At 49.8% G+C, this 27,763-nt stretch overlaps 1 protein-coding gene across 1 annotated transcript; it reads right to left on the bottom strand.

Moving 5' to 3' along the window:
• Positions 1-172: 172 nt before the first annotated feature.
• PLA2G4D (phospholipase A2 group IVD) lies at positions 173-27,207 on the bottom strand. The gene is made up of 20 exons (XM_036324619.1): positions 27,163-27,207; positions 23,314-23,386; positions 22,991-23,127; positions 22,308-22,439; positions 21,556-21,596; positions 20,610-20,652; positions 19,064-19,127; positions 18,575-18,711; positions 13,851-13,961; positions 13,683-13,720; positions 13,364-13,499; positions 12,890-13,026; positions 11,460-11,682; positions 3,893-4,010; positions 3,374-3,511; positions 3,019-3,126; positions 2,698-2,889; positions 2,254-2,420; positions 1,457-1,643; positions 173-399 (listed from the first exon to the last, which is right to left on the bottom strand). The coding sequence occupies exons 1-20, from the start codon at positions 27,205-27,207 to the stop codon at positions 173-175; spliced, it is 2,454 nt and encodes an 817-aa protein (XP_036180512.1).
• Positions 27,208-27,763: the final 556 nt, after the last annotated feature.

Genomic DNA, 27,763 nt, shown 5'->3' on the forward strand with positions numbered 1-27,763 from the left:
TTGGAGAAATGCATAGCAGACACCACTTCATACCCATTAGGAGTATTATAGTGAAAAACACAGACAATAATAAGTATGGCAAAGATGTGGAAAAACTGGAACCCTCACTCAATGCTGACAGGAGTGTAAAATGTGGCAGCTGCTTTGGAAGACAAAGGTGTCTTGAGCAGCCTCAAGACTGTGCCCCTGGCAGCCTGGCCCCCAGGGTCTGGTGCTTCAGAACCATCTTCAGTGCCTGCAGGATGGTACCCTGGCTGTTCTGCACGTTGTAATCGCTGAGTTGCAGCAGGCGGTCAAAGTCTTCCTCCTTGTAGGTCATGCTGAACAGGGAGTAGGGTGAGGAGGCCCCAGTGAGGTCCACCCGGCCGGCCGGTAGCTCCGCAGGGCTGCGCTGGATACCTGCTCGGGGCAGGAGGGAATTAGGAGCAGCACTCAGAGGCCTCCACCGCTGGGCACAGGGGTGGGCTGCTCCCCACTGAAGGGGCTCCTTGCTCCTCTATATCTTTTGCCCAGAAATATAAATGTGGGTAGAAGGATACTATTTTGAGATATAAAGAGTTTGCTGCTCCTCACATTTCCTTGTAGCATTCACATCTTCCACTATTCAGGCAACCTCATATATCTATATCACCTTCAAGGGTAAGCTGGAAACAGCCAGAACAACAAAGTCAAGTAGGTTAGTGAATGGATTCTTAATAATGATAGAAACAAGAGGCTGAAAACCAAAGGACGTTTGCTTTGCAAGGACCAGTATTTGCTGAGAGAAGAAGAGAACTCCAAGATGTGTGCTAAGCATGTTAAGAGTGAAGCTGGAAGGTCTGGAATTATGGTGGGAGGTAGAAAACCAGGAATAATGCACAAAGGCAGGAATTTGGTTTTCCCAGCAAAAGGAGAGAAAAGTCTGACCAGCTGGTGGAAGGCAAGGATGGAAAGGAATGTGATAGGGTTTAGATTTCAGGGGTCGTGGACAGAGGCCCCGCTCACTGAGAAAGAGGCCCAGCTCACTAGAGGCCGAGTGAAACCCCAGGGGGGCTCAGGGGCCTCTGAGAGAGGGGGGCTGGGACCTCGCTTTCCTGGCGGTCTAGCCTGGGAAGCTTTTAGGAACTCCTCCAACAACTTGGTGCCTGAGCAGCAGTGGAGCAGGCTGCCGACAGTGACAATGCAGGCGGCCTCCGGATGTGGGGATTCTTGGAACTCCGCCCCACAAAGCAGGAGAGCTGGGGCCCAGGTGTAGGTAGGGGAACTTGCTAGGAAAGGGGGGGGGGCACAAGAGCATGGATGGGGTCATGACAAAGAGGACAGCAGCACAGTGACTTTGCAAACAGAGGGCACCTGCAGGGATGTGGGCATCTGCAACAGACACCAGGCCTGCCATGTCCTCCCCCTCTGCTGGCCACAGGGGCACTGCGGAGGGCCCAAGGCTGCCAGGCTGTTATGGAGGGAGGGGCTGCCTCACCTGGGGCTGAGTGGTCCTTGAAAGAGGCATTGACCAATGGGAAGTGCAGCAGGACAGGGGCCTCAGGGCAGGTGGGGTCCGAGAAGAGATGGCACTCCTTGGGCTGGCGCTGGTCCTGTGGGCTGGGCTCCACGCGGGGGAATGGTAGCCCCAGGCCTCGGCAGTACGCCTCAGTCTGCTGCAGCGTCTGGTTGGGGAGAGGGCCCAGAGAGAACCAGCTACTTCCTGGTCAGCCAGGTCTGTGCTCTAGAAACGCTAGGATGGCTCCCGCCCAGACTGCCTGCCCAGTGTCCTGACAACTGGTTCCTGTTCATGGCCCCGTGACGCTCAGAGGGAGGCAAAGGATGCCATTGATCTGCATGCTGTTTGGTTAAAATCTTTAGTTGGGGGACCCTGCACCTCCGGCCGATTTCGATTGCTCTTGCTGGGCTATTCAAGTCCCAGAGCCTAGAGGGCCTCAGGAGGGGACCTACTTCTGTGTCACGGCCCCAGCCCCCACTTGCCCAGAGTCCCAGGGAGGCTCTGGTGGGATGGATATGGACGGGCCAGGGTCTCCTCCCAGCTGTGACCAGCTGTTCTTTTGGGGCAGGCCTGGCATGCTTCCTCCCTGTCCACCTGTCCTGGGAGCCCAGCGCTCCAGCACCTCCACAGCCCTTTCCAACCAAGGACCTGGCAGGAGCATGTGGTCAGAGCCTCTCACCCCTCCCTCCTTGTGGGACACAGGTGGTGTGGGCCAGTGGCCTAGGGGCCCTGCTGCTCGCCCCAGGAGCTCAGTCCGGCTGAGCAACCAGAAGCACCTCAAAAGGCGAGGACGGGGAGTAGTCGAAGGAGAGTATGAGGTCCAGCTGGCGGCCTGGCCGGAACATAGAGGGAGAGCTGGTGTTGACGAAGTAGCCAGCATCCACCAGGCAGAGCTGGGGCTCCTGCGGGGTCAGCTGGCCAGGGGTGGAGTCTAGCTGGCTGTCTGATGGGAGAGGAGAGATCGTCAGGGACAGCCACTCTGCCACGGATCACCCACTCACAACCCCCTCCTTCATATTGCATTTGCTCCCATGTCCCCTTCTTACCTCTGGTGTCACTCCCTGAATGCACGTGACACCTGCCCTTCCCATTACCTTCTCCAGGCCACACCCCAGAATTGGATGCTATGACCCCCAAGGCCTCTGCCAGTCCCAGCCACAGTCCAGCTTCACCTTGGAGTCTAACCTTGTTGCACAAGGACACAGGGCAGTGGCCCTTACCTGCCCAGGTAGAGAACTCTTTCTGGTTGCGGTAGTCCTGGTGCAGCTGCAGGCCCTGGAGGAAGTTGGAGCTGTGCTGGCAGAGCGGCCTGCCTGTCAGGAAGCCCTTAAATGCCTGGGCCAGTGCTGTTCCGGGCTGCAGCCACAAGGCCTCCAGCCATGAGGAGGTCCTCAAGGAGGCAGGGGGCTCCTCTGGGCCCAGGGAAGCAGACATTGGTCCTGGCGATGCCTGGCCCTGCCTCCCTCTGACATCCTCCACCCCTGGCATCTGAAGGGGAGGCGACCTCATTCCAGGCTCCCCTGGCTGAATCCTTTTCCTACCCAGGCTCCTGATCCTGTCCTCGATGTGTTGCTTCCAGGCATCACCAGAGCTGGTGAGGTCATACCAGACATCCAGCAAATTCAGGGAGAAAACGTTGCTCCAGATACCTGAAGACCAAACCCCACGAAAGGTCAGCCCCCGGCCTCAGCGCCCTGCCCGCCATGGCTTGGAGGCCAGTGGTCCCCACCCCTGGGTGCAGGTGGAAAATGAGAGGAGGGGCAGGCTGCCTCCGCAGTGCTTCCCCACAGCCCCATGCGGCCCCTCGCAGGGGCGCTGCCAGACCTGAGCACAGGAGTCACACCCAGTCAAGGAGGCCTGCCACGGGCCTGGCCAGGGCCTTCAGGGTGACCTCACCTTCCAGGAAGCAGATCCGGGACTCGGGGAGCCTCCTCATCAGCTGCCCCATAAAGAACTCGGAGCCGAAGAGCTCAGACGGGACAAAGGCTCCATACTTCAGGAATCCGACCTCATAGGGGGAGAACTCAACCCACTCTGAGGGGCAGGAGGGAGAGTGCGAATGAGGGAAGAATGGGCAGGGGGAGCCCCAGCTCTGATAGGAGTCTCAGATTCTGCCCCCAGCAGGCCCCAGCCTCCTCCCGCCTGGCTGATTCCTGAGCTGACCACTACCCCACCCAGCCCCTTGACCACAGCCTCACCACCATCACCACCACCACCCCGCCCACCTCCAGGCCGGCAAACGCCACTGTCTGGCTCCTCAGCCCACCAGAACCACCACCCTTCCTGAAGGCTGGGCCATCTATGCAGGAGTTTCCTGTTTGAATTCTCTGGGGACCCACAGGGTCCAGAGCAGCTGTGGGTGTGCGCACGTGTGTGTATGTGGGAGGGTGGAGTGGGCAGGACTGAGGACTGTACCCTTGAAGTCGAAAGTCTCCAGGTCGTTCTCTTTGACATTGAGGCTCAAGTAGAGGGGCAGAGGGTTCTGGCCCTGCGTCAGTGCAGCTCTCTGTCCTGACAGCTTCTGATCCATCACCTGCATGGGGGCACAGGGCCGGAGCGAGGTTAGGAGCACCCTAGAGGGGGCAACTCCGTCAGGACAGGGTGGGTGGGGACAGGCTGCGGGGGAGGAGGCAGCTCCCCATTAGGATTTGGGTGGTATGGGCCGCTGTACGCATTCAGTTACCACTCCCGCCCCGATGTTCTGACCAGTCCCATGCGCAGGGTCACCATGTGGGCTATGCGGGTTGTGCTCTGTGCTCTCCAGAGAGTGCCACTCACAGGGACCGCAGTGTCCACAGTAACCCCGCCCGCATCCTGTGGTTCCAGGGTGGAGTGGGTGTCGACCCTGACGCACAGACACAGAGGGGCACATACACCTATGCACAGGTAATGTCTAGAAAGGACACTGGAATCCCCTCGTAGGTTGGAAGTCGAGCTGGCAGGGATATGAGGAGGGAAACTGAGGGGAGGATGGAGATGGCCTGAGTCAGGGCAGTGGCGGTGAGGTTGGAATGTTTTAGAGGTAGAGTCACTACACCTTGGCCTGGTTGGATGTGGGGCACGAGGGGCAGGTAGGGGCCTGCTGGTCGCAGCTTCAGGAGCAGGGTGAAGTCCCTGCAAGGTCTTTTCAAATGTAGAAGGTCACCCAGACTTTACAGTCCACCTTACTTAATCTGCGATTGAAGTGTGGTAGTGGTAGTGGTTAGAGCGGTGGTCCCCAACATGGGGCACTTTGATTTTTAAGGGGGGCAATTCGAGAATGAGTTATTAACAGTGAATTTTTGGCATTTCTTATGGTTCTAGGGCCTCATATACAGTATGTAAACGTATATTGTGACATATTTATGCATTTCAGTTCTCTGTTACATGTTTTGAAACTTTATTTGCTATTTTTCATATCACTTCATATTATTATTGTTTTTTTTTAACAATTTCTTAGTGATTTCTTCCTCAGTACTTCAACTGTCCTTTCGTTATTCTATTTTTCTCTTTCATGGATGCCATGTTCTTTGGAAGCTTGTTTAGACCAAGTTAATGGCCTTTTAGGCCTCCTCCGTGTGAATAGGAGTTCGCTCTTTGAATAATAAGAATTATATGTCACAGGGGGGTCATCAGGATTTTAGAGATGCTTAGGCTGGGTTAGAGGAATGATGAGAGGGAACTCCGGGTGCAGACCAGAGTAGATGGACAGCAAATAAATATTTTTCTTGAGGTCGTCAAGAAAAATGTCTTATCTGCTGTCATTGATTTTTGCCCAAAGAGACAGTGAGGGCTCATCTGCAAGGAAATTCAGACCCTAATACCTATTTTATAGGTAATTGTAAGAGTGAGGAAAAGAAGTAAGCTGGGAAATTGGTCCCATAAGGATGTTTCTTACTATAAGTAGGAATTGTATATTGAATATGTAAGCTATCTGTATTAGCAGCTGTGCACATTTAAAAGTCAGTTAAAACACACTGTAGCAATTTTACCTCAATACTAAATAAATGAATAAATAAATAGTGAAAAATGAAAAGAAGGGTGCCCCTTCAGTGTGTACATTGTAAGCTCTGCCAGCGGACAGCTGCCCTTTTAGGTTCCCCTTAATGCTGTTCCGGGTTTAGCCCCTCCCAAATGTTTTCCCAGTGTCTGCCTGCCCCTCATCGTCCCCTCGTTTATTCTTGCCTTCTGTTTCTAATTTCCTCTTCAGTAACTCTCCAGGCTCTGTGTTTGATGGCAAGGGCTATGTCTGGCCTACTGGGGAGTTCCACGGGTACAGAAAGTTCTCGTTCTATCCCTGACCAGAGATGCAAACAGGGCTCATCTCAAGCATCAGCAAGGTTAATGCCGGTGGCTGCCTGGAGCCCCACCTTTGGGGGAATCCTGCTGCCACAGGCCCTGGGCTGTCTCTGATGGAGCAGTGCAGGTACCATGACGCGTGCCCCTCTCTGAGGCTCTGAGCTGGAGGGCACCTCCTGCAGCAGCCAGGCCTAGGTGGTTCCCAAACTGCCATGCCCCTCTCTGAGGCTCTGAGCTGGAGGGCACCTCCTGCAGCAGCCAGGCCTAGGTGGTTCCCAAACTGCCATATCAGCCCTCATCCTCAGGTTTACTTAGAGTTTGGCAAATATACAGATTCCTGGGTCTATTCTGAGAATCAGCAGAAACCACTTAGGAATTTGCCTTTTAAAAATCTCCCCCAGGTGATTCTGAGGATCAGCCAGGTAAATGTGTGTCCCAGGACGCTTGCCCAGCCCATCCAGCAAGGAGACCCCTCCCACCTGTGTGAACTTCCTCTTCCCGTCAGCCCTCAGTCATTGGATGAGAGCACCCATGTGTCAGCCACAGCCTCTCCCCCACTTCCTGGGTGACACCCAATATGACTTGAGTTTTAGGGAATCCACAGGAAAAAACCCCCATATGGCTTAAGCCGCAAGCACTGATGATCTGTCTTATCTGCAAGTCAGTCCTGCAGGTGTGAGTGTGTGTGTGCTGAGAAAGGAGGGGGCTTGATTAATACCTGCGTTTTCCATTCTCAAAGTCTTTTTAGTTAGGAGTCCTGTTGGCCTGGTTATGCCACCTATGATGAGGGGAGATGTGTCCTTTTACTAAGACGCACAATTTCTGCTCCGAGGAAAGGCTTGGAAAAGGATCAGCACACCCCCCATCGACTGAAACAGGATTCCTTTTCCTGGAATAGCTCGCCAGTAAGTCACGGCGGGCCTCTGGGCCTCTAGCCCCCTACTTCCGAACTGAGGATCCCTAACCCAGCAGAATGCCACTCTGAGGCTGGGGGGCCCACCCGCAGTGAGGGCGCTGGGTGCAGGGTTGGTGACATGGTGACGTGCTCGGGATATACAGGGCGGGGCTAATGAGTATGTGAAACCTTTTGTCCAAAGTGAAAGAAAATCACATAAGACCTTAACTCAGGAAAAGATAAGAGAAAAAATGAGTTTCTCCTTGAATGGCGAGCAGCTTCTAAGCCAGTGGTTCTCAACCTGTGGGTCGTGACCCCTTTGGCGGTCGAACGACCCTTTCACAGGGGTCGCCTAAGACCATCCTGCATATCAGATATTTACATTATGATTCATAACAGTAGCAACATTACAGTTATGAAGTAGCAAGGAAAATAATCTCATGGTTGGGTCACATGAGGAACTGTATTTAAAGGGCCAGAAGGTTGAGAACCACTGTTCTAAGCAGTTCAGTGCTTGCCAGTAAAAGGCTAAAGACAAACGTTTCAAAGGAGAGTTTGAGAAACACTGATTATAACAGTGTATTTTACAAGGGATTTTTTACAAAAACTGAAGCAATATTATAGAAGTACATGAACTAATAAAGTTGTTCTGAGTAAAATTCATGGTATAATATTTCTCTGACAATATTTAATATTAATGAAATTGTAATTGGATGTGAAGGGAATTACATTTTCTAGTTTTTAAAATTACTTTTGGTACTGTAGATTAGTATAGTACAGATACTTATTTTTATCTAAAGACAAGTTTAAAATCAACATTAAATTTGTCTAAATAAAGAATTTATTTTTAATCCTCATCCAAGGATATTTTTTCCAGTGATTTTTTTTAGAGAGAGTGGAAGAGAGAGGGAAAGACAGAAACATCAATGTGAGAGAAACACATCGATTAGTTGCCTCCTGCGGGCCAGGGAGGAGCCTGCAACCAAGGTACGTGCCCTTGACAGGAATCAAACCCGGGACCCTTGGGTCCGCCAAGCCGACACTCAGCCAAACCGGCTAGGGCTAAATAAAGATTTCTTTTTAAAAGCACACAATGAATGTCAGCTTTAAGAAATAAAGCATGATATGGCTGGTGTGGCTCACTGGTTGAGTTTTGACCTATAAACTAGAAGGTCACAGTTTGATTCCTGGTCAGGGCACATGCCGAGGTTGTGGGCTCGATCCCTAGTGTGGGGCATGCAGGAGGCAACCAATCAATGACTCTCTCTCATCCTTGATGTTTCTATCTCTCTCTCCCTTTTCCGTCCTCTCTGAAATCAAATATATATGTATATGTATATATATATATTTTAAAAGGGGTAAAGCATGATAACTAAGAAAAAAGAAATAATATTTGAAAAGCTTTCCCTATTGGAACATTTTTAAAGCCAAATGGGTGCTCATTTTAAGGAATACATTATTGATCAATAATACCACAAGAACTTTTATTCTTGTGAACAGAAAAAATTAATTAAGTTTTGTCTTTTTAAAAAATTACTGTAATGAACCTTGTACATAAAACTGTGCACTGAGCATGGCCAGTGTGGCTCAATGGTTGAGCATCAACCTATGAACTAGGAGGTCACCGTTCAATTCCTAGTCAGGGCACTTCCTCTCTGAAATCAATAAAACAATTGTTGTTTTATTAATATATATATATTAATTGTGCATTGAACAATTAATAATAAACAACAATTGTGAATTGAGTCATTACTGAAGGATCAAATGGTAATTAAATTAGTCTTCTTTATGGCCTAGAGTCAAACTGCATTTTCTAGCGCCTTGTAAAGTGAAGGTTAACAAGCTTCTCCCACTCTATAGTAACTAATTGGTGCCACTAGGCAGAAAAGTCCATTAATAAAACAAACAACCTCAAAAATGAACATGAATTTAAACAGTAGATGAAAGAATACAAGGATATATTAATAAAATAAAAATATTTCAAGTAATTATGTTGGTTTTATAAATTCAATGCCATTTCAATGAAAATCCCATTTATCATGAAATTTGAGTAGCTGATTCTGCTATGTATACAGCAGAGCAGAGGGCCAAAAGTAGCCAACATCATTCTGAGAAGAACCACGGTGGCAGATAGAGAGATACATTTGCCCTGTCAGATACCAAGTTGTATTACAAAGGCAGAGTAACTAAGCCAGTGTGATATTGGCTCAGGATCGAGAATCAGTCTCATCAGAACGGAACAGAGAGCTCAGGAAGAGCCCTGTGAATATATGAAAGCTGACACATGACAGAAGCAGCAAGGCTGGTCAGTGGAGGGAAAAATCCAATAAATGATACTGGAAAAGTTTGCTATCTGTATGAGGAAGAAAAAACTGGATTCCTATTCATGTATACCTGAAGATAAACTCTGGGCAGATTCAAGTCCTAATTGTAAAAGAAAAATCTTTAAAACTTTTATAAGAATATATAGGACAATATTTTATAACTTCAGGATAGGGAAAGATTTCTTAAGAAGACCCAAAGAGCATAAACCATTAAGAAAAAGAATAATACATTGGATTACATTAAGATTATGCATCAAAATCTATTAGACTTAGTAAAGGATTAATATCCAGAGTATATAAAGAATTCCTACAAAATAATATAAAAAGATGAACTAAGTAGAAAAATGTAAAAGAATTTGAGTAGGTAATCCACAGAAGAGGAAGTCCCAATGAAAATATACTTGAAAACATGATCAATCTCACTAAAAACCAAGAAAATGAAAAACTACAATAAAAATTCATTTCATACCCATAAAACAAAAATTTAGAAACCTGAAGAGCATGTAGTGAAAAGAAGTTATGATACACTGGTGGTGGGGGGGGGGGTGTGTGAATTAATACAACCTTTGGGAGAACAATAGCTAGGAAGGTTGAAGGTACATGTACCCAGTGGCCTAACAATTGCTCTACTGGCTATATAACTTCAAGGCACAGAGAATCTCTAACACACGTGCACAGGGAGACCTATACAAAGACCTACACAAAGCCATTTGTGTAAATAATATATTTATCTTAAGGATATACATTTTTAATAAAAGTATACCTAGTAAAGGTATATGTAATGAAGTACATAATAACGGTATGTACAATACATGTTATATATTATGTAATACTAGAGGCCTAATGCATGAAATTCGTGTAAGGGGCTCGGCCCTCGCAGACCTGGCTTTGTCCGGAAAGTCATGAGGAAGAGTCGTTCTGCTGTTTGGTCTAATTAGCATATTAGCTCTTTATTATATAGGATAGTAAAATATGTATATAGATTGCAGATACGTGCTCATAAACCTAAATTCAGAATAGTGATTACCTCTGAGTGTGGGAGGGAAATGGGATTGGGGAGGGGACCACCAGGATCTTTAACTCTTTCTGTTACATTTCATTTTTTAGGCTGGTTGATGAGATCATGAATATTCATTACATTAGTCTTTATGCTTTATGCATTTTATTAGGTCTGAAGATTATCATAATAAATATTTAACAACATTAAGATTTTTTAAAAAATAAGTGTATATATTTTGGGGTTTTTTTTGTTTTGTTTTTTTAATAGAGAGAAGAATGGAGAGGGAGAAAGAGAGAGAGAAAGAGAAACATTGATATGAGAGAGAAACATCGATGGCTGCCTCCCGCAGGTACCCGAGGGGGTGGGGGGAGGGGGATGAAGCCCGAAACCTGGGCATGTGCCCTGACAGGGAATTGAACCCATGACCTCTCAGTGCATGGGACAATGCTCAACCAACTGAGTCATACCGGCCAGGGCTAAAATAAATACTTTTAATAAATAAAAAGTAAGAATGGCTGGTAATTTCCAAGTAGCACTGTGCTTGCCAGCAAGAATAAAATATTTTTTTTAATCAAAGCAAATTCATTTTCAGTTAGTTTACATGATCATTATTCTTGGTCAAACTCCTGACACTCAAAGATAAGACAGATAAGAATCTTTCCTTTGTTAGTATTTGATAGTTTACTTTTGTTATGCACGTTGAATATACTTTTTGTGTTTTAGTTGTTTCAAATGCTTTAAAAAACTTTGTTCAGATAATTATATGTGGTAAAACAATAGTGCAAAAAATCACTGATTTTAATAATTGTATCGTTTAATGTAAGATTCAGTAGTTAACTTACTAAGCTTTCCTTAAAGAAGCAATGTATAAAAAATGTATATGCTCAGGTTTGTCTTAATGGTGTTAGGAAAAGAGTAAAGAAATATATTAGCTAACACTGAATGCTTACTCTATGCCAAGTACCATTGATTGCTCACAACAACCCTGTTAGATAAGTACCATTCTCATTCCTATTGTACGGGTGAGAAAATGGAGGCACAGAGTGGGTAAGTAAGTTGCCTAAGGACATATAGCTAGTGAGACGCATAGGGGGTAGAACCCAGGAATCTGGCACCAGAATCTTGCTTTTAACACTTCCAGGACGATGAAGAGAAAGAATATATTTCATATTGTAGTATAAATAAAATAAAAGCTGTTTGAACAATCTCACTGACTCTTAAACACTTTGTCTGCTGAACCAACTTTAGCATTGTCTGGTCCCTAGTCCTTGGGAGACCCAGAAATTTAATTGAAGAATAGCCTGACTCATAAAGGCAGCATCCCAAAGTTGGGCAGACACTGAAACACAGTGGTTTCCACATTCTTTAACTGAGGGTCCAGGACGCTTACCCTGCAGACAAGCGCTTGCGCGTCAGCTAGCTGCGGGGTTGCCCTAGCCTTGCCCATTGCACTCACGCTCCACCCCGCATGCACAGGTACCCTACCTGGTTGTGCAGCATGGACTCCAGCACGAGAGCCCACAGGTCCACAAAGGTGGTGGGGCGCCCCTCCTCCATTCGCAGCTCCAGCTCCTGGAAGTAGCTTGCCAGTCGCTCTGAGGAGAAGGCTTCCAGCTTGCTCTGGGCCAGGTGTTCCCGGGCATATCGGATGGGCCCCTCGAGGTCCTTCTGTGACCACTCAGGGTCCCCATATAGTTGGGCCATTGTCCTGGGAGAACAAAGGGACAGTACAATAGGATGATGAGGCCCGGCTCCGGTTGCTGCAACTCCCTCTTCCAACCCTGGAGATTTCTCCCAACATTTTGTTCCTGCCACCAAAGCTCTGCCTTTCTGGAAAATGCTTCAGGGCTTTCCCTCCTCCTAGGTCAGGGCTGTTCAATATAAATATAATGTGAGCCACGTATGTAATTAAAAATTCCTAGTAACTACACTTTTAAAAAGATCGGTAAAAATTAATTTTAATAATATACTTAATTTGAGTTATCATTTTCAATATGTAATTAATATAAAAAATTTAAGATAGATTTATATTTTTCCAAACTTAGTCTTCAAAATTCACTGTGTATGTTATAGTTATAACAACTCAATTTGGACTAAGCGCATTTCAAGTGGTCAATAACCGCACGTGGCTACAGCTACTGTAACATACAGCACAGCTCCAGACCCTATCTCCATCTTCAGAGGTCTGTCCCAAAGCCCTCTGAGACTGCCTGTCGATGGCTGTCACCTAAACTCTTCTGAGGCGAATATCCTCTTTCACTTCTTTAAAGTCACATTTCAATAAGATTCAAAGGAATGCATCTCTAAAGTGAAAAGTTCCATTTCATTATAGGCAGGCTGGTGTGTAGGGAGACAATTTTGTCTTTAGGTAAAATAGCACCTCTTGACCTCAATTTCCTCATCTATACCATAGGGACAATCAGAGAACCGCCCTAGAGAGTGTTTTGAATATTAAATGAGGTAATAACAATTAAAGAAAAAAGAGCTATCAATTTGGAGTTCCCGGAACGCGTCAGACGTGTTAAGTGCTTTACTTGGGCTGTCCCACTCTAATCCTATGGAGGATGTGCTATTATTACCCCTGTTTTGGAGATGAGTCAATGAGAATCAGAGGATATAAGTTGGTTAAGATTACCCAGCCAGTAAGTGGTGTTGTGGAGACTCAAACCCAGCTCCTTCTGAATCAGCTGTCTTAGACCTCTTCAGAAGAATGGAGTGGAAATCCTGTAATGCCTCCCTCTTGGCAGGACTGCTGTAATTTCTGTTTCCTCCCTTTTGAGACAGCCACTTGGCACCCATCAGACCATACTGCTCACAACTACTTGGTTTCCCCATATACAGGGTCCCTCTGGTGTCCACTCCACTCCCCTTTGGGGCCTGGTCATCTCTGATTCTCCAGTCCCCAGGGCCCTCACCATGTAGCTCCTGAGATGCCGCTGAAGTACGTCACACAGTCCAGGAGTCCCAGCTTTTTCAGAGCCAACAAGTGGCCATAGAGAGAGGTCATGGCCCGGATACCTCCTCCTGTGGCCATGATCCCCACGATGGGGACCTGGACCACACAAAGACAGAGGCTGGCTTAACAAAGACAGGGATAGAGCTGCCTCCTGCCTCCAGAGAAGGGACCTGATCAGGACGGGGTGAGGGCCTGGTGCAGTCAGAATTAGAGCTATCACCCAGCCCCTTCCCAAGAAGTGACTGCTCTCAGCCCTGGACACAGCTCCAAAGGGAGTGAGAACCCCAGAGCTCACTCATGCTCCATATCTCCTCCCACATGCTCACTCCCCAGTCTCTGCTGACTGGAGTGTCTGGAGAGTGCATAGGAATCAGGTACTCCCTTAAGGCTGGTCTAAGGTATCTGCACCCCCACCCTTATGTATCCCCCAAACCTCATCTTCCTGTAGGTCTCTGTCCAACTGCAAGGCCTTCTTCAGGGCTTTGGCCACCACCTGCTTCCTTCTGCTCAGGAAAGCTTTCTCCTCCACACATAGGTCGAAGCCCAAGCGCACGGCCAGCTCCTTAGGGCTGGGGCAGCAGAGGGTCCAAGGGTCAGGGGGCACCTGCAGAGCTCAGCCACTGGTAGGCCAAGTCCACAATAGCTGCCAAATAATATCCCTGCTCCAAACCCCCAAGGACCAGTCTTTCCACAGCACTCCCCTTCCCCATGACCACCCCTTACTGTCCCCGACAGATATCAATGTCCCTTACCAGCCCTCAGCCTTGAGCTGTAGCCTCACTCCTGGGGCCTGAAATCAAAGCAAGAGACTTTGCTCAGAATGTCCAAGGCCCTGCAGGGAATGTGAGTATCCACTGGGGGCCGTGGGCTCCCCCACCTTTATTCCCACTGGCACTTCCCATCCAGTTGAGGCCACTTACATTTGTAGCAGAAACATCAATGATCATCTCCTTCCCCATAGTCAAGGACTTCAGAGGCATAGTGAGGTGCCCTGCTGAGATGTCTGAGTTCCAGTCTTTGCTTTTGGAGCTCTAGAGGGAAATATTCATTCATTCATTCATTCATTCACTCAACAAACCCTTACTGAGTGGCTAAACAATGATCCAGACAGACACAGTCCTTCCCTGGTAATATTAAAATAATTACAATATTTATAATTATTAAAATTATCTATATACATAAAAGCCCAAGTGACCATTACAACCAAAGGACCAGAATGACCAGAACGACCGGTTGACCAGTTGCTATGATGCACACTGATCACCACGGGGCAGATGCTCAATGCAGGAGCTGCCCCCTGGTGGTCAGTGCACTCCCACAGCCAACCTCCCATGGCCTCTTCCCCCGCTACCCCCAACCGGCCAACCTCCTGCGGCCCCTCCCCTTCTTGGCTGGCCAATTTCCCATGGCCCCTCCCTCTGACCTGCTGCCTCCCCCCCCAATCGGCCTCAATCACCAGCCAGGCCAAGGGACCCCATCAGTGCACAAATTCATGCACCAGGCCTCTAGTAATAATTATAATTATAAAAATAATAGCTGAGGAGAACCATGATGGTGGCATAAGGTATATACTGCCCCCCACAACCACATTAAAACTGCAACTAAAAGACAAAATGGCTATCATCCAGAACCATGGGAAAGCTGGCCGAGTGAAAGTTTTACAACTAGAAGGAAAGAAAAAAGCACATTGAGACTGGGCAGGAGGTGCGGAGGCACCAAGAGCAGAAGTACGGAGGCACATGAAATGGGCTGGCAACTGGGTGCGCTGTTTTTTTCAATTGGAAGGGAGATTCAAGCTCCTGACTGCTCTGAACTCCAGTTTCCAGCGAGACTCTGGGGACCCAGACTCCTACGGGGAGAGACTGGACTGTCTGGCATCAGGTTGGAAAGCGAGGGTGGCTTTCTCCCAGAGCTGCTCGCAGGGATCATTGTTACTGTGGTGGGGTGGGAGACGTGGAGATCCGGAGACACAGAGATGGCTGACTGACAGCCATCGCTGTTTGCTCCACCTGGGTGATTCCCTGAGACCCTCCCCCACCCAATTTACAACCCCACGCAAGCTGTGCGCAGCAGCACAAATGAATTGCCTGCCGTTTCGCAGGCTAACCTAACAAACTGCAGCTGGGTCAGAGAGCTCCAAAACTTCCAAACCCCAAACAAAGAGGAGAAATCTGCAGATCTTACTGTAGCTCCTGCTGGGTGGACTCACACAGTGGTTTACTTTGCACCACCTTGGAGGTCCAGGAGCCAGTGTACCCAGTGGTCAGATACCAGATTTCAACTCCTCACATCCATAAGTGACACACTCAAGAGGCAGACTCAGTGAGCACCAAAGCCCCACTGAAGCAAGTCCTGCCCCATAAAGGTGTCTCCAGCACAGCAGTTCTTCCACTATAGACACAGCAGGTCCTTGCAGTCAATTGGCCTGGAGGTCATTTCCTCCTAGGGATACCAACAGCAATCAAGGCTTAACTACAACAAGACTGTGCACACAGCCCACAAAGGGATGCACCAAGAATGTCCACCTCAGGTGATTGGGGAAGCTGAGCCACTGGGCCCAATAGGACACCTACCTCACAAAGCCACTCTATCAACACAGGGAAGCAGCCAGAATGCGGAGACAAAGAAACATGTCACAAATGAAATAAATGGAGGAAAGCAAACTACTGGATATAGAGTTCAAAACCACAGTTATAAGATTACTCAAGAATCTTCTACAAACCTTCAAGAAACTTAGTGAGACCTCCAAGGAACTTAATGAGACCTTCAAGGATCTTAATGAGAATGCCAAAAAAAAAAAAAAAATGGAAAAGGACCAGTCAGAAATTAAGCATACACTGACTGAAATTAATAATACACAGAGATCCAACAGCAGACTAGAGGATCGCAATAATCAAGTCAAAGATCTGAAATATGAGGAAGCAAAAAACACCCATCCTGAAAAGCAAAAAGAAAAAAGAATCCAGAAATACGAAGATAGTGTAAGGAGCCTCTGGGACAACTTCAAACGTACCAACATCAGAATTATGGGGGTGCCAGAAGAAGAGAGAGAGCAAGATATTGAAAACCTATTTGAAGAAATAATAACAGAAAACTTCCCCTACCTGATGAAAGAAATTGATTTACAAGTCCAGGAAGCACAGAGAACCTCAAACAAAAGGAATCCAAAGAGGACCACACCAAGACACATCATAATTAAAATGCCAAGGGCAAAAGACAAAGAGAGAATATTAAAAGCAGCAAGAGAAAAACAGTTAGTTACCTATAAGGGAATACCCATACGACTGTCAGCTGATTTCTCAACAGAAACCGTGCAGGCCAGAAGGAAGTGGCAAGAAATATTCAAAGTGATGAATAGCAAGAACCTACAACCAAGATTACTCTACCCAGCAAAGCTATCATGTAGAATTGAAGGTCAGATAAAGAGCTTCACAGATAAGAAAAAGCTAAAGGAGTTCATCACCACCAAACCAGGATTATATGAAATGCTGAATGGTATTCTTTAAGAAGAGGAAGAAGAAGAAAAAGGTAAAGATAAAAATTATGAACAACAAAGTGACAACAAATACATATCTATCAACAAGTGAATCTAAAAATTAAGTCAATAAAAAAATCTGATGAACAGAATAAACTGGTGAATATAATCAAAACAGGGGCATAGAAAGGGAGTGGACTGACTATTCTTGCGGGGGAAAGGGGTGTGGGGGATGCGGGAAGAGACTGGACAATAACCGTGCACCTATGGATGAAGACGGGGGGGGGGGGATGAGGGCGGGGGGGGGGACTGGGTAGAGGGGAGCTATGGGGGGGAAAAAGAGGAACAACTGTAATAATCTGAACAGTAAAGATTTAATTTTAAAAAATTTAAAAAAGGAAAAAAAAGTAATAGCTAATATCTCCCTGGCCGGTGTGGCTCAGTTGGTTGGAGCATCGTCCCATGCACCAAAGAATTGTGGGTTCGATTCCTGGTCAGAGCACATACCCAGGTTGCAGGAAGCAACTGACCAATGTTTATCTGACATTGATGTTTCTCTCTCTCCCTCTCCCTTCCTTTCTCTCTAAAATTAATAAAAAACACCTAAAAATAATAAGAGCTAATATATTTAATGTAATCATAGCTAATATTTAGTTATTGTTTGTGAGAACCACGCCAGAGTCCCCAGATAGTCAAGGCTAATTAGAGTGTGGAGGCCTTGTTGATAGTATGCTGGAATGTCCAGGGCCACTCTGAACACGCTGCAAGCCCACAGCGATCTCACGGTACGCTGTGCCCTTCTATAACCCAAATGATTGATGACATTGTTGGCTAGAGGCCTCCTTTGTCTAAATGGTATAATGCATGATCCTGACCAGCTAGGGAGGCAGTTGCTGAGATGGAGCTGAGAGATGGTACTGCTACGATGTAAGGCTAAGAGCTCACAGAGAGCTCAGATATAGCTACCATGTTAACCAGCCAGCGTGCTGGGCAGGGGAGATAGGAGAAGCTGCTGAGGCAGAGAGCTCAGGTGCAGCTACTATGGGAGGCAGTGAGTCTAGGGGGCAGCATGCAGAGAGAAACGTACTAGTTCAGATACTAGCTGTGGGGACAGAGATTAATGCTACTATGTGGGAAAGATGTGTTCACCAGCCGGTATCTGGCTGCCTGCCTGTATGGACTTTGCTGTGAGGACTGTGTAGTCTGATGGCCATGTGGCCACTGGCTTCTGCAATAAAGACTCATTCTTATACACCCACAACCTATCATGGCTTCTCTGTCTAAGACCCAGCATCCTAGGGGGTCCCGCCCCAGGGAGAGGGGCTCAGACTCAACCCCTGTAACTAGTGAGCAGAGGATAAAGTAGGAACTTGGACTAAGTTCCCAACAGTCAGTGTAGCGAGTAGGGTTCAAGAAGGAACCTACTCTAGCGTAGTCGGGAAGAATTTAGAGCAATATATAGATTCAGAGCAACTCAGAGCAGCAGTGCTCATGCAGAGCTCTTGCTGCCTCTGACATTGTTCTAACTGGATCATGTATGGACTTATAAAGAATTTATAAAGAAACAGGTAATGAACTAATAGTCCTGTATTGTACAGGAAATAAGCAGAGTGATAAGATAACCAGAAGTGGGATGCGTGAGGTCTGTTTAAGATGGGAGAGCCCCTCTGAAGGGGTACCATTTGAGCTGAGATCTAAATGAGGAGGAGGAGGAGGAGGAGGAGAAAAAGGAGGAAGAGGAAGCAGCCTTGGAAGGAGACAAAGGGGGGCAGGGAACGCACTGGCATGTCTGAAAAGCAAGAAGAGACAAGCTATGGCTGGAGCATCATGAATGAGGGGAACGTGGGTCAAATGAGGCAACAGAGGGGGGCAGGGGCCAGGCTGTGCAGGGCCCGTGGGCACAGACATCAGATTGTTTTCTGAGAGCATCACTGGAGGAGCCATTAAAGGGCTCAGACAGACATAGCGTAACAGCCCCTCCCCACACCCACTCCAGGCCCTGGTGACCCTCCTGCCTGCCAAGGGCATGTGCCTAAGTGGGGGAGGCTGACACAGCCACAGGGGACTGGCCGTGGCAGGAGGCAGGCCAGGGAGGGGCCTGCAGCAGCTGGAGCTAGCCCAGGGCCCAGGTTGGTGAAAAATCTCCTGAGTCCAGACCCAAAGACCCACCCTCAGGCGCCCTCTCAGCTCTGCCTCTTGAGCTGCCATGTAGTGAAAGCGGAAGGCTGAGGCTGTGCCCAGGGCCGATGTCTGCGTGTCTTCATATGACCCCTTCAGCACCAGCTCCAGCTCCAGTTTGTCCTGGTCTAGGTAGAGAGCGAGAAGGGTAACATGAGGGGAAGGACCCAAAATACAGGCAGTGCTGCCTGGACGTGGTGAAGGCCCTGTGGCTAGGCCGTGGCAAACAGGATGCTGGAAAGGGCCTCCCCAGCCTGCTGGGCCCCATCCCCCATGGAACTCCCACCTCTTGTGACATGCCCTCCTCCAGGTCAGGGGGACCCTCCTGCCCAGACGAGACCTGTTGCCCTTCTGCTCTGTGGGCAAGAAGAGGCCAGCTCTGCCCTGCCGCTCACACCCTGCCCTGTATGGGTTTCCCAGCCACCGCATCTACTCCCCACATTCCAAGCAGAGGTCAGACCTGGTTCTGAGCGGTCTCACCTGAGTCCTCGGCTGCGCTCCCCGTGCTCTCCAAGCGGATATCCAGGCATGACAGCTCTCGAGCCTGGGGCAGATCACATCATGGGCAGGGGGCTCTGCTGGGGAAGCTGTGGTCCCCTCAACCTCACCCTCTGAGCCCCACTATCCCAAATCCACCACACAGAACAGGAAGTGGGGTCCAGAGTGGAACTGGACCGGAAAACCCTCACCCCACCTCTGATGCGCTGAAACTGCTAAGCCAGATGTCCTGGGACAGCCAGGGGAGCCCCATCTCTACTCACCCCCAAGCTCTCCTAGATTTGCCGAACTTCTGGAATCTCTGCAGGCCCCCCAGCTGCCAGGCACAGTTTTGCGGTGTGTTTCTTTTTTTCAATCTCTACGTTTCTCTACAGCCTCAACCTGGAGGATGTGTTCATTCTACTACAACTGCTCCCTAAGAGTATTATACAAACCACCCGTCTACAGGGTAATGAAATGGGTCAGATAAATCCTTGACATTTCAGCAACTAGAGTACCTCCCGACTGCCCTCCACTTAACTGACTTGCCAAACGAGACTGCTGCGTTCTCTCTGTAATGCATGCCAGCTGACAGCTGCCCACTCCTGCAGAACTGAGTTCATCAGCATCCTCCAGCCTCCATCACCTCAGATCAGAGGCAGCTGCCATGGGATGACTACTTTGATGTGTGCAGGCATACCTCGAAGGTATTGTGGGTTTCCTTCCAGACCACCGCCATAAAATGAGAGTCACAATAAAGTGAGTCAGAGTCCTTTTGCCGGTGGAAGGTCTTGTCTTCAATTTGTAAACAATGCAACATCTCTGAAGAGCAATAAAGCGAAGCCCCATACAACGAGGTATGCCTGCATTCGCAAAAGTAATAGTAGTCCGTCAAACAGGCAGTCGCAGGACCCTGAGGTGGTGCCTCCTTCAATTTGGGGCTCTAGGTGCCTATTCACCTCCTGCTGGGCCTGGCCCTGCTCCTGGTCAGCTTGCTTGTGGGGGACTGCACCTTGAGTAGAAAGTTTCTAATGCGTCTCTCGCCACCATGTGTCCTTTCCTCTCCATGGCAGCTTTGTGAGCTTGCTGTGTTTAGGATTGCCGACCAGGACTCTCCACTGTCTCAAGGAAGAGCTGACTGACCCCCCTGGACACCCCCCCCCCCCGAGCCTCAGTTATTTCCATATTAACTAATAACCTGAGCGGGGCCAGGCCCACATGGCTTTCGGGCCAGGGCTTCCGCTTTGGGAGCTGAGAACTATGAGTTCATTACAGGTGACCTAACACATCAGGACGGACTAACAATTCTCCCATCACCCCCTCAGCCATACGGCCTTGAGTCAGAACCTTCTCACAGCACAGCCTCAGCCTCCCTCTCTCCATGTTCCCTTTAGCCCCTCTCGGCCTCCGACCCCCACAACCACATTCCCAGGTGACCACCTAACTGGGAGGCCAGGGGTGGTCTGCCGCAAAGCCCGGTCCTTGCTTTGTCCCATCTGGCCCACCCCCACCTCAGCTCCCCTCATAAGCCCGGGAAGGCAATGGTTACCACAAGGACGTTGTTGGTGATGAGGTTCTCTGGGCGGTCTGACCTGGAAAATCAAACCGTCCACAGTCTGGCCTTGGAAAAGCAAAAGCTCCCTACGCTAACCTGCCCCCTCCCAGCCCAGGCTCCACCCACGTGGGGACTCCTGGATGATGCTGAGGGTTCTCTCAGTCCTGGATACTATTCAGGGTGCAGGGAGGTGCTTCTGAAGAGTGAAAGGTGAAGAGAGAGAGTAGGGCAGAGAAAACACTGACCTTCCTCTCCTCATTTCTCTAAAAGGAAACCCTAGCCTGGCCGGTGTGGCTCAGTGATTGAGCATCAACCTATGAACCAGGAGGTCACAGTTTGATTCCTGGTCAGGGCACATGCCCGGGTTGCGGGCTCGATCCCCAGTGTGGAGCGTGCAAGAGACAGCTGATCAATGATTCGCTCTCATCATTGATGTTTCTATCTCTTTCTCCCTCTCCCTTCCTCTCTGAAATAAATAAAAATAAAATATATATATATATATATATATATATATATATATATATATATATATTTAAAAAAGACCCCACCCCCAGTCTAGCAGGTTTGGGGAGATAAGGGACAGGGAATCTGGGCTGGGCAGACTGATAGGAAGATCTGGGTTAATGACATTTCCCTACATGAAGCCTGGATTCTTAGATACTCCCTGGACTGGGTGAGACTACTCACATTTTTTTCTTTCTTTAAAAAAATTTTTTTTTAATTTAAATTATTTAAAGTATTACATATGTCTCCTTTTCACCCCACTGACCTCTCCCCAGCCATCGCCCACCCCCCTTCCCCCGCCCCCCCCCCCAGCACATGCCCTTATCCCTCTACTATCTGTTCCATGGATTATGCTCATATGCCTGCTTACAAGTCCTTTGGTTGATCTCTTACCCCTACCCTCAACCCCCTCCACCTTCCCTCTGAGACTACTCACATTTTTTCCATCAGGAACTCCACATCCAGTTCCTCCTGTCCCTAGAATCAAAGAATCAAAGATGAGCAAGTCATCCACATTTATATAAGTCTTTAGAGTTGACAGAGTTCTTCTACATTCATTATTTCATCACCTCAAGTCTCTAAGGGAGGCACAGTATTATAAGCCTTCCCATTTTACAGATGAGGAACTTGAGGCTTAGGGAAAGATGGATGGGCTATCTGCCCAAGTTACAGTTGGTAAGTCTGCAGAGAACAGGTCTCTGGCAAGGCTGAGGGGGAAGATAAGGAGCACAAGCAAAGAAAGGTTTGATGCCCAGGGCCCATTTCATCTTCCCCTTGAGTGGGATCCAACCCCAGAACTCTGGCCTCCTCCACCCCCGCCTTCACCTGCTGGAGGAGGAACACAGAGACCTTCATCAAACAGGCCTTGGGCACACGGGAGATTAGAGGCAGTAAGTAGGAGTGATGAAGCCACAAATGCCGGAAGGGTTAGTTATACGGAGTTGTGTTTTGTGGACATTAGGAAGTTCATCACCGACCAAAACCTCCTCCCACAGACAGTAAAATTTCTCCATTGAATGACTTAGTCTATAACAGTCAAGTTGAGTCTTGCCTTTCCTGTTAAAATGTAAATATCTCTGGGAGGGGTTTGCCTCTTTCTGTGAATCAGTTCAACCCAGCAGCATCCCAACAGATGGGAGAAACTGTGCAACTTCCTTAGCCTGGATCCCACGGGGACTCCCCACGCACCTGCGGGCGCAGGGAGAAGGTCTTCCGGAGCAGCTCGCCAGGGACGACTTCTGAGATGTCATAGAGAAACTTGAAGCAGACATCATCCTCCGTGACTGAGTCCTCATCATAGACACTCAGCTCCAGAACATTCTAGGACAAGAGAACAACTTAGTACATATTTACTCATGGCTATAGCCTACATCAGAGCCAGAAAAGATTATTATGCCTCCATGCTTTGTACTTCAAAATAAAAATAACAGTAAAACCTACAAGTAGTAAAAGAAAACCCAGAAAAGTTCCCAATTTACCCTGCTAATTTTTATTTTTATAAAAAATACAATTCTTTCAAAGAATCTTTCCTCCCCCTACTGTACCCCTGCTTTGCTGGTTCCCTAGGGCACTGAATGTACCAGGTGGTATACTAGGGGTGCATTGTCTTTACCCTCACAGCAGCCCAAGTCAGGAGGGGATTCTTACTGTCTCCATTCCGTGGATGGCCAGAGAGAGGACCAGCCACTTGCTGGAGGTCAGGCCCACAGGCACTGGGCTCGCACACTGTCTCCTATACAGCACATCCAGGCTGGGGCCCAGAGACACCCCCTCCCCAGTTACTCCAAGCCCTGGAGGAAAGTGTGCTCTAATGCAAGAGCCCTCCCTGCGCGAGGTACAGCCTGTCCTCAGGTGGGTGGCATGACTTTTACCTTAACCTGACTCTGGATTAGGAAACTGAAGGTCTCGTTCCATACAGGATGGCTGGAGTTGGTGACTGTTTTGGTCTTCATCTTTATTCCAGGTACGGTTGGCAGCTGTAGAACCACATAGGGGTCTGCCTTGCTCACTGCCAATGTCAAGAGAATCAACGTGAGAGAGAATCCCTCACACCCCTCTCCAGGGGCCTTGCCAGATTCCTACCAAGACCCCAGAGGCCACAGTGGACAGCCCACCCCAGGCCAGACCCAAGGCACATGTTGGGCTCTTCCCTTGGGACCCAGTCACCCCTGAAGCCCAGGAGACAGTTACTCACACATGTCAGCCCAGCCCAGGCCCCGAGCCTCCAGGACCCTCACGGTGAGTCGCCAACAGGCGGAGGCCTCCCCCTGCAGAGAAACGTCAGACAAACGAGTCCTTTCTGCTCATTCCTGAGCCCACCGGTCCGGGCCAGGCTTCTCTTGAGAGGCTTGGTGGCACTGCCCGGTGCTCTGGGGCCAGACGGCCTTTGCCCACCTCTGTCCCGGGGCAGTGGTTCTGGGCTGCAGCAGCCATGGAACGAAGGAGGGGGGTTGGAATCTGTGGGACTGTCTCCCCGTCAGAGACAGGATTGCATAGTGTCGTGGAGAAAGCAGGGAACTGAGGACTAAGGAATGGCCACCACGCTGGACATGTCAGTTTGGGGTCGCCCCATCCCAGAGTTCCCAGAGTTCCCTTTGGTAAAGCGTGTGACCCCACTGCCCAGCCTGCCCTCTGGATAGGAAGTGGACACATGACTCCAGGGAGGCTGAGCCTTGGGAGCCACAGGTATTCACCTTCTCTTGGGTGGGAATTAGGAAACTCCAAGAGCATCAGGCGTTACTGTGAGCAGTGGGTGAAGGGTCATTGTGTGTGACGATGCTGGCAACATCAGTCGGCCCAGAGACCGTCCAGTGAGGAGGAGGAAGAAATGAAGTGGGCAGAAGCTGGGAGGATTAGGGGTGGGGGGGGGGGGAGATAGAGAGAAGAGAAGCAGAAGAAGGTGGCAGGGAAAGCAGAGGACAGGTAGGGTGTGGCTAAGTCCTTCTGGACACAGGGCACTAGGGAGAAAATCAAACCATCCTTGGCACTGCTGGGACCCAGGGTTTCTGCTCTTTGCGAGGCCTGGCTGTGTAGCTTTTGCTGGGCACCCTGCACACGTTTTTTTATCAGAAGCCCCTATGGTCTGAGGCAGAGGCAGCACCATGCTTGCAAGGTGGACATCTGTCATGGCCGGGATGGGACATGTGGGGAGGAAAACAAAGCTGCTTAGCCTTGCACCTCCCGGGACCTGTCCCACTGCGGTGCTTGTGAGCGGAAGTCCCTTCTCCCACCCCTGGAGCCGGTCTCTGCTCCGCGAAGGTGCTCCTAGCTGTTGCTCCTCGCTAGGGGCTGGCTCAGTGTCCACGGGGCGTGACTCTCCATTCCCCAGAGGGAACCTTACAGGACAATGGACCACAGCAAAGCCACTTGGGACTCATGCCCCACCCCCCACCCTTCTCCCCTGGGTCCCGGCATCGTCCCTCTGCCGTGGCTCCGGCTGAGTGCCCCTGTCATGCAGTCATCTTTCTGGCAGAGCACATGTAATCCTCCCAGCAGAGTAGGCTAGTTTCTCCCTCCCTGATCATTATGACGGGTCATTACTAAGGGATTAGCTCCAGTGACATCAGCAAGATGTCAGCTCTACAACTCTTAAGCCAGAGGTTGACATTGGCAGGGATTCCATGCGCTTTTAGATGCCTGGCTCCCTCTCCTCCCTGCACCCAGATCCCGCCACTGCATGCCCCAGAGAAGGTGCTGGCTGGGGTCCCAGGCCCTGCAGGGTGCTGTGCTGCAATGCCCGCTTCAAAACAGAGGGGAGGGCAGGGGCGTCCCACCCTCTGAAGTCTCCCAGATGCTCACTTTTCGTCCAGTCACGTTGCCCAATTTGAGCATTATTGCTCATGCGCAAACCTCAGGTCACTGAGAGCCTCTCAACCTCAGAAAGCCCCCCAGCCCCTGGCAGGACTTTTTTCCTAAAGCGAAACCCCATTTCTCTTCACCTCTCAGACATCGCTAGCATGGAACCCCCAGAGGATGGGCTCTGGCAAGAATTCTGACTGGTCATACTAGGGGCAGTAGAGTGGAGTGGACGAGGGCAGCCTCCCAGCCAGGCTGGGTCTACGAGTAAACCCTGGTCCTCCACTTGTTTGCTGTGTGACTCTGGGCAAGACACTAAACATCTCAGTGCCTTCTTTTCCTCATACGTAGTGGGACTAACCATAGTTTCAACCTCACACAGTGTTCTGAGGCTAAAGGTATTAATGTTTATAAAATTTTTAGCAAAAAGCAAGCAGTTTCTATATAACTGCTCTTATGTGCTTGTTATGTTTCTAGGTGCTGTACTAACATATTACATATGAACTTGATTTATCCTCCCAACAACCTTATAAGATAGTGGTCTCATTTCCTCTCATTTCACAGACGAGAGAACTGAGGCTCAGGAAGGATAACTTGCCCTCAGCCTCGGAGCTAGTCGGTGACATCGTTAGGGTTCAAACCCAGGTCTGCAAGGCCAGAGCTCACGACCCTGTGCTATTCTACCTTCGCAGGTCTGTGCTTCTCAGTCAAACCGTGCAAACTGCCCCCACTACCCGGAGGGTATCTAGAATTTCATAGGTTTATTTCAGCCAAATATGATATTGAACAAACATGTTAACTAATAGGATTCTTTTCCCTCTGGGGCCTTGGGGCTCCATCTTCCCCACTGAAAGATGGTCTCACCAGGAATACTGTTCATTGATGACTGACCCTGGACACTTCGGAGGAGGTCTCCAGCAGGGACCCCTACCCAGCTTCCTGTAGGGTCCTGGGAGTGCCTCCCTGCAAAGACTTCCAGCCACTGTCTCCCCCAGTGCAGGGACCCTGGGACCTACTCCATCCTCCTCTCTGTGCAGAGGATCATGGGGGATGTGGCCCAAGGGAGTCCCCAACCAAGGTCCAGAGCACCAGCGACCACAGGGTCTTCAGCAGGAAGAGAGAGATGAGCAGGCCACCTTTTCCCTGCTGGCACCGAGCGATTCATGCTGGGGCAGCGAGGAGGTTGGAGAGGAATGGAAGCTACAGCACAGCCTCGGGCCCTGCGCCTCCTGAGTCAGGCTGAGCACAGCAGGCACGTCCCAGAGCAAGTCCCAGGTGCCCGGCCGGCCCTGGCAGCCAAGCTCCTGCCGCCAGAGCAGGCTCCACTCTCCATCCAGCAGGAGAGCCTGGGTGAAGATGCTGCTGGGGCTCACCCTGAAGGCTGGGTGTCAAGAGCCTGATGTTAGGGACTCAGCCAGTTCCAGGGACATCAGCAGGAGGCAAGGTGTTTCCCACGTGTGAGGGCAAACTCAAGATCCCAGGGTTACTACACCTTGGGCTTTAATTCTGCCCCTGGGCTGAGCTTAGAGCAGGCCAAGGGTGGGAGGAGAAGGATGCCCAGCTTTCTCTGGGGAGATAAGGATGAAAGGGACATTTCAGAAACCTCTGCAGCTGGGTTCTGGAGCTCGGGCTCCAGATAGAGGAGCAGATGGAGCCAGCGCTTTCTAGCACCTTCACCACCCTGCTCCCGCAGCTTTGAGTTTCTGCCAGACCCCATCCGGGCATTTGCACTGATATCCGCCCGCAGAGGGTCCTCCGGGCCTCAGGCTGACACAGCTGGGGCAGCAGGTGGGCGGGTGCCTTTCTCCCTTCCCCAGATTCCTTGGTGTCTGAAGCCAACTCAGGCCTGGATCTCAGGGCTGAGGCTCCAAAAGCCCAGGGAAGTTTGCAAATAAGGTATACGCCTCCACTTGGTACATTTGCCACTTCATGGCCGCCCACTGGGGTTTCAGGGGAGACCTGAGGAGCCAGTCTCTCTGGCCTTGTCCCTGCAGAGAATGAGACATCTGGGCTGAGGGGAAGCACATGGCAGGGCTAGGGTGAGCAGTTTGTAAGCTTCCCTGGCCTGGTTTCAGCCTCATCACTCTTGGGCAGAGTAAATAATTGATAGTGGTCGGGGATTTGGGCTGGCAGAGTATTGGAGACACACAGGGTGGTTCCTGGGTCCCAGGAAGTCCATTGTCTACGGTGGCGGGCTGTGGGCCTGGCAGGATCTGTGTTGCTTGGAGGGGAGGAGGGGAAGGGTTACCTGATGAGGATGGCCAGGTGGCTCCCAAGGTGTCAGTCTCTCCATGCCAATCCTTTCAGCTCTGCTCCAGGCCCAGCTCCTGCCAAGATGCCAGCTCCCTGGCTGGCTGGCAGCACGTCTTCCAATGAGATGGGACTGACTGTGAATCTGCCGGCCTCTGAGGAGCCCTGGTCCTATAAACAGGTTGGGGCTCCACCCCCAGGTCACTCCCTCAGCCCAGAGCCTTCTCTTCTTCCCCAAGAGGCTGGGTCAACCAGCATCTCCGGAAACCTCTGGCAGGGCTCCAGGGCCGGCAGGTGGAGCAGCACTTCCAGATGTGGGGTGTCAGGGCTGCAGATGCAGCAAGGCAGGGAGATGAGTCCCAGGAACAGTGGCAGGAACCTGCTCCACTGAGGCAGCGGGCCTAGGGTGGGAGGGGCGCGAGCTGAGGAAACCCTACAGTCCAGCCCAGCCTGAGCCAGGCCAGCCTCTGAGGGAGGAGGGCTATGCCTCTGGGGGCAGACAAGAGGCCAGGAGCCGGGCTGTGTAATAAGGGCAGTCATGATGGATGGAAGCCCTGAGCAGCCTTTGAGACCTGCCAGGGGCTCTGGACTCTGGTTCC

This window comes from Myotis myotis, unplaced genomic scaffold (assembly GCF_014108235.1).
Source record: "Myotis myotis isolate mMyoMyo1 unplaced genomic scaffold, mMyoMyo1.p scaffold_m19_p_1, whole genome shotgun sequence".
Classification (NCBI taxonomy): domain Eukaryota; kingdom Metazoa; phylum Chordata; class Mammalia; order Chiroptera; family Vespertilionidae; genus Myotis; species Myotis myotis.

Excerpts from the sequence above, each read along its gene's own strand:
- PLA2G4D (XM_036324619.1), bottom strand. The coding sequence starts at position 27,207 with ATGGAGAGACTGACACCTTGGGAGCCACCTGGCCATCCTCATCAG. Across the intron at positions 4,011-11,459 it reads AGTCCATGCTGCACAACCAG|GTGATGGATCAGAAGCTGTC; the intron begins GTAGGGTACCTG and ends GCCCCCATGCAG. Across the intron at positions 400-1,456 it reads CAAGGACCACTCAGCCCCAG|GTATCCAGCGCAGCCCTGCG; the intron begins GTGAGGCAGCCC and ends TGCCCCGAGCAG.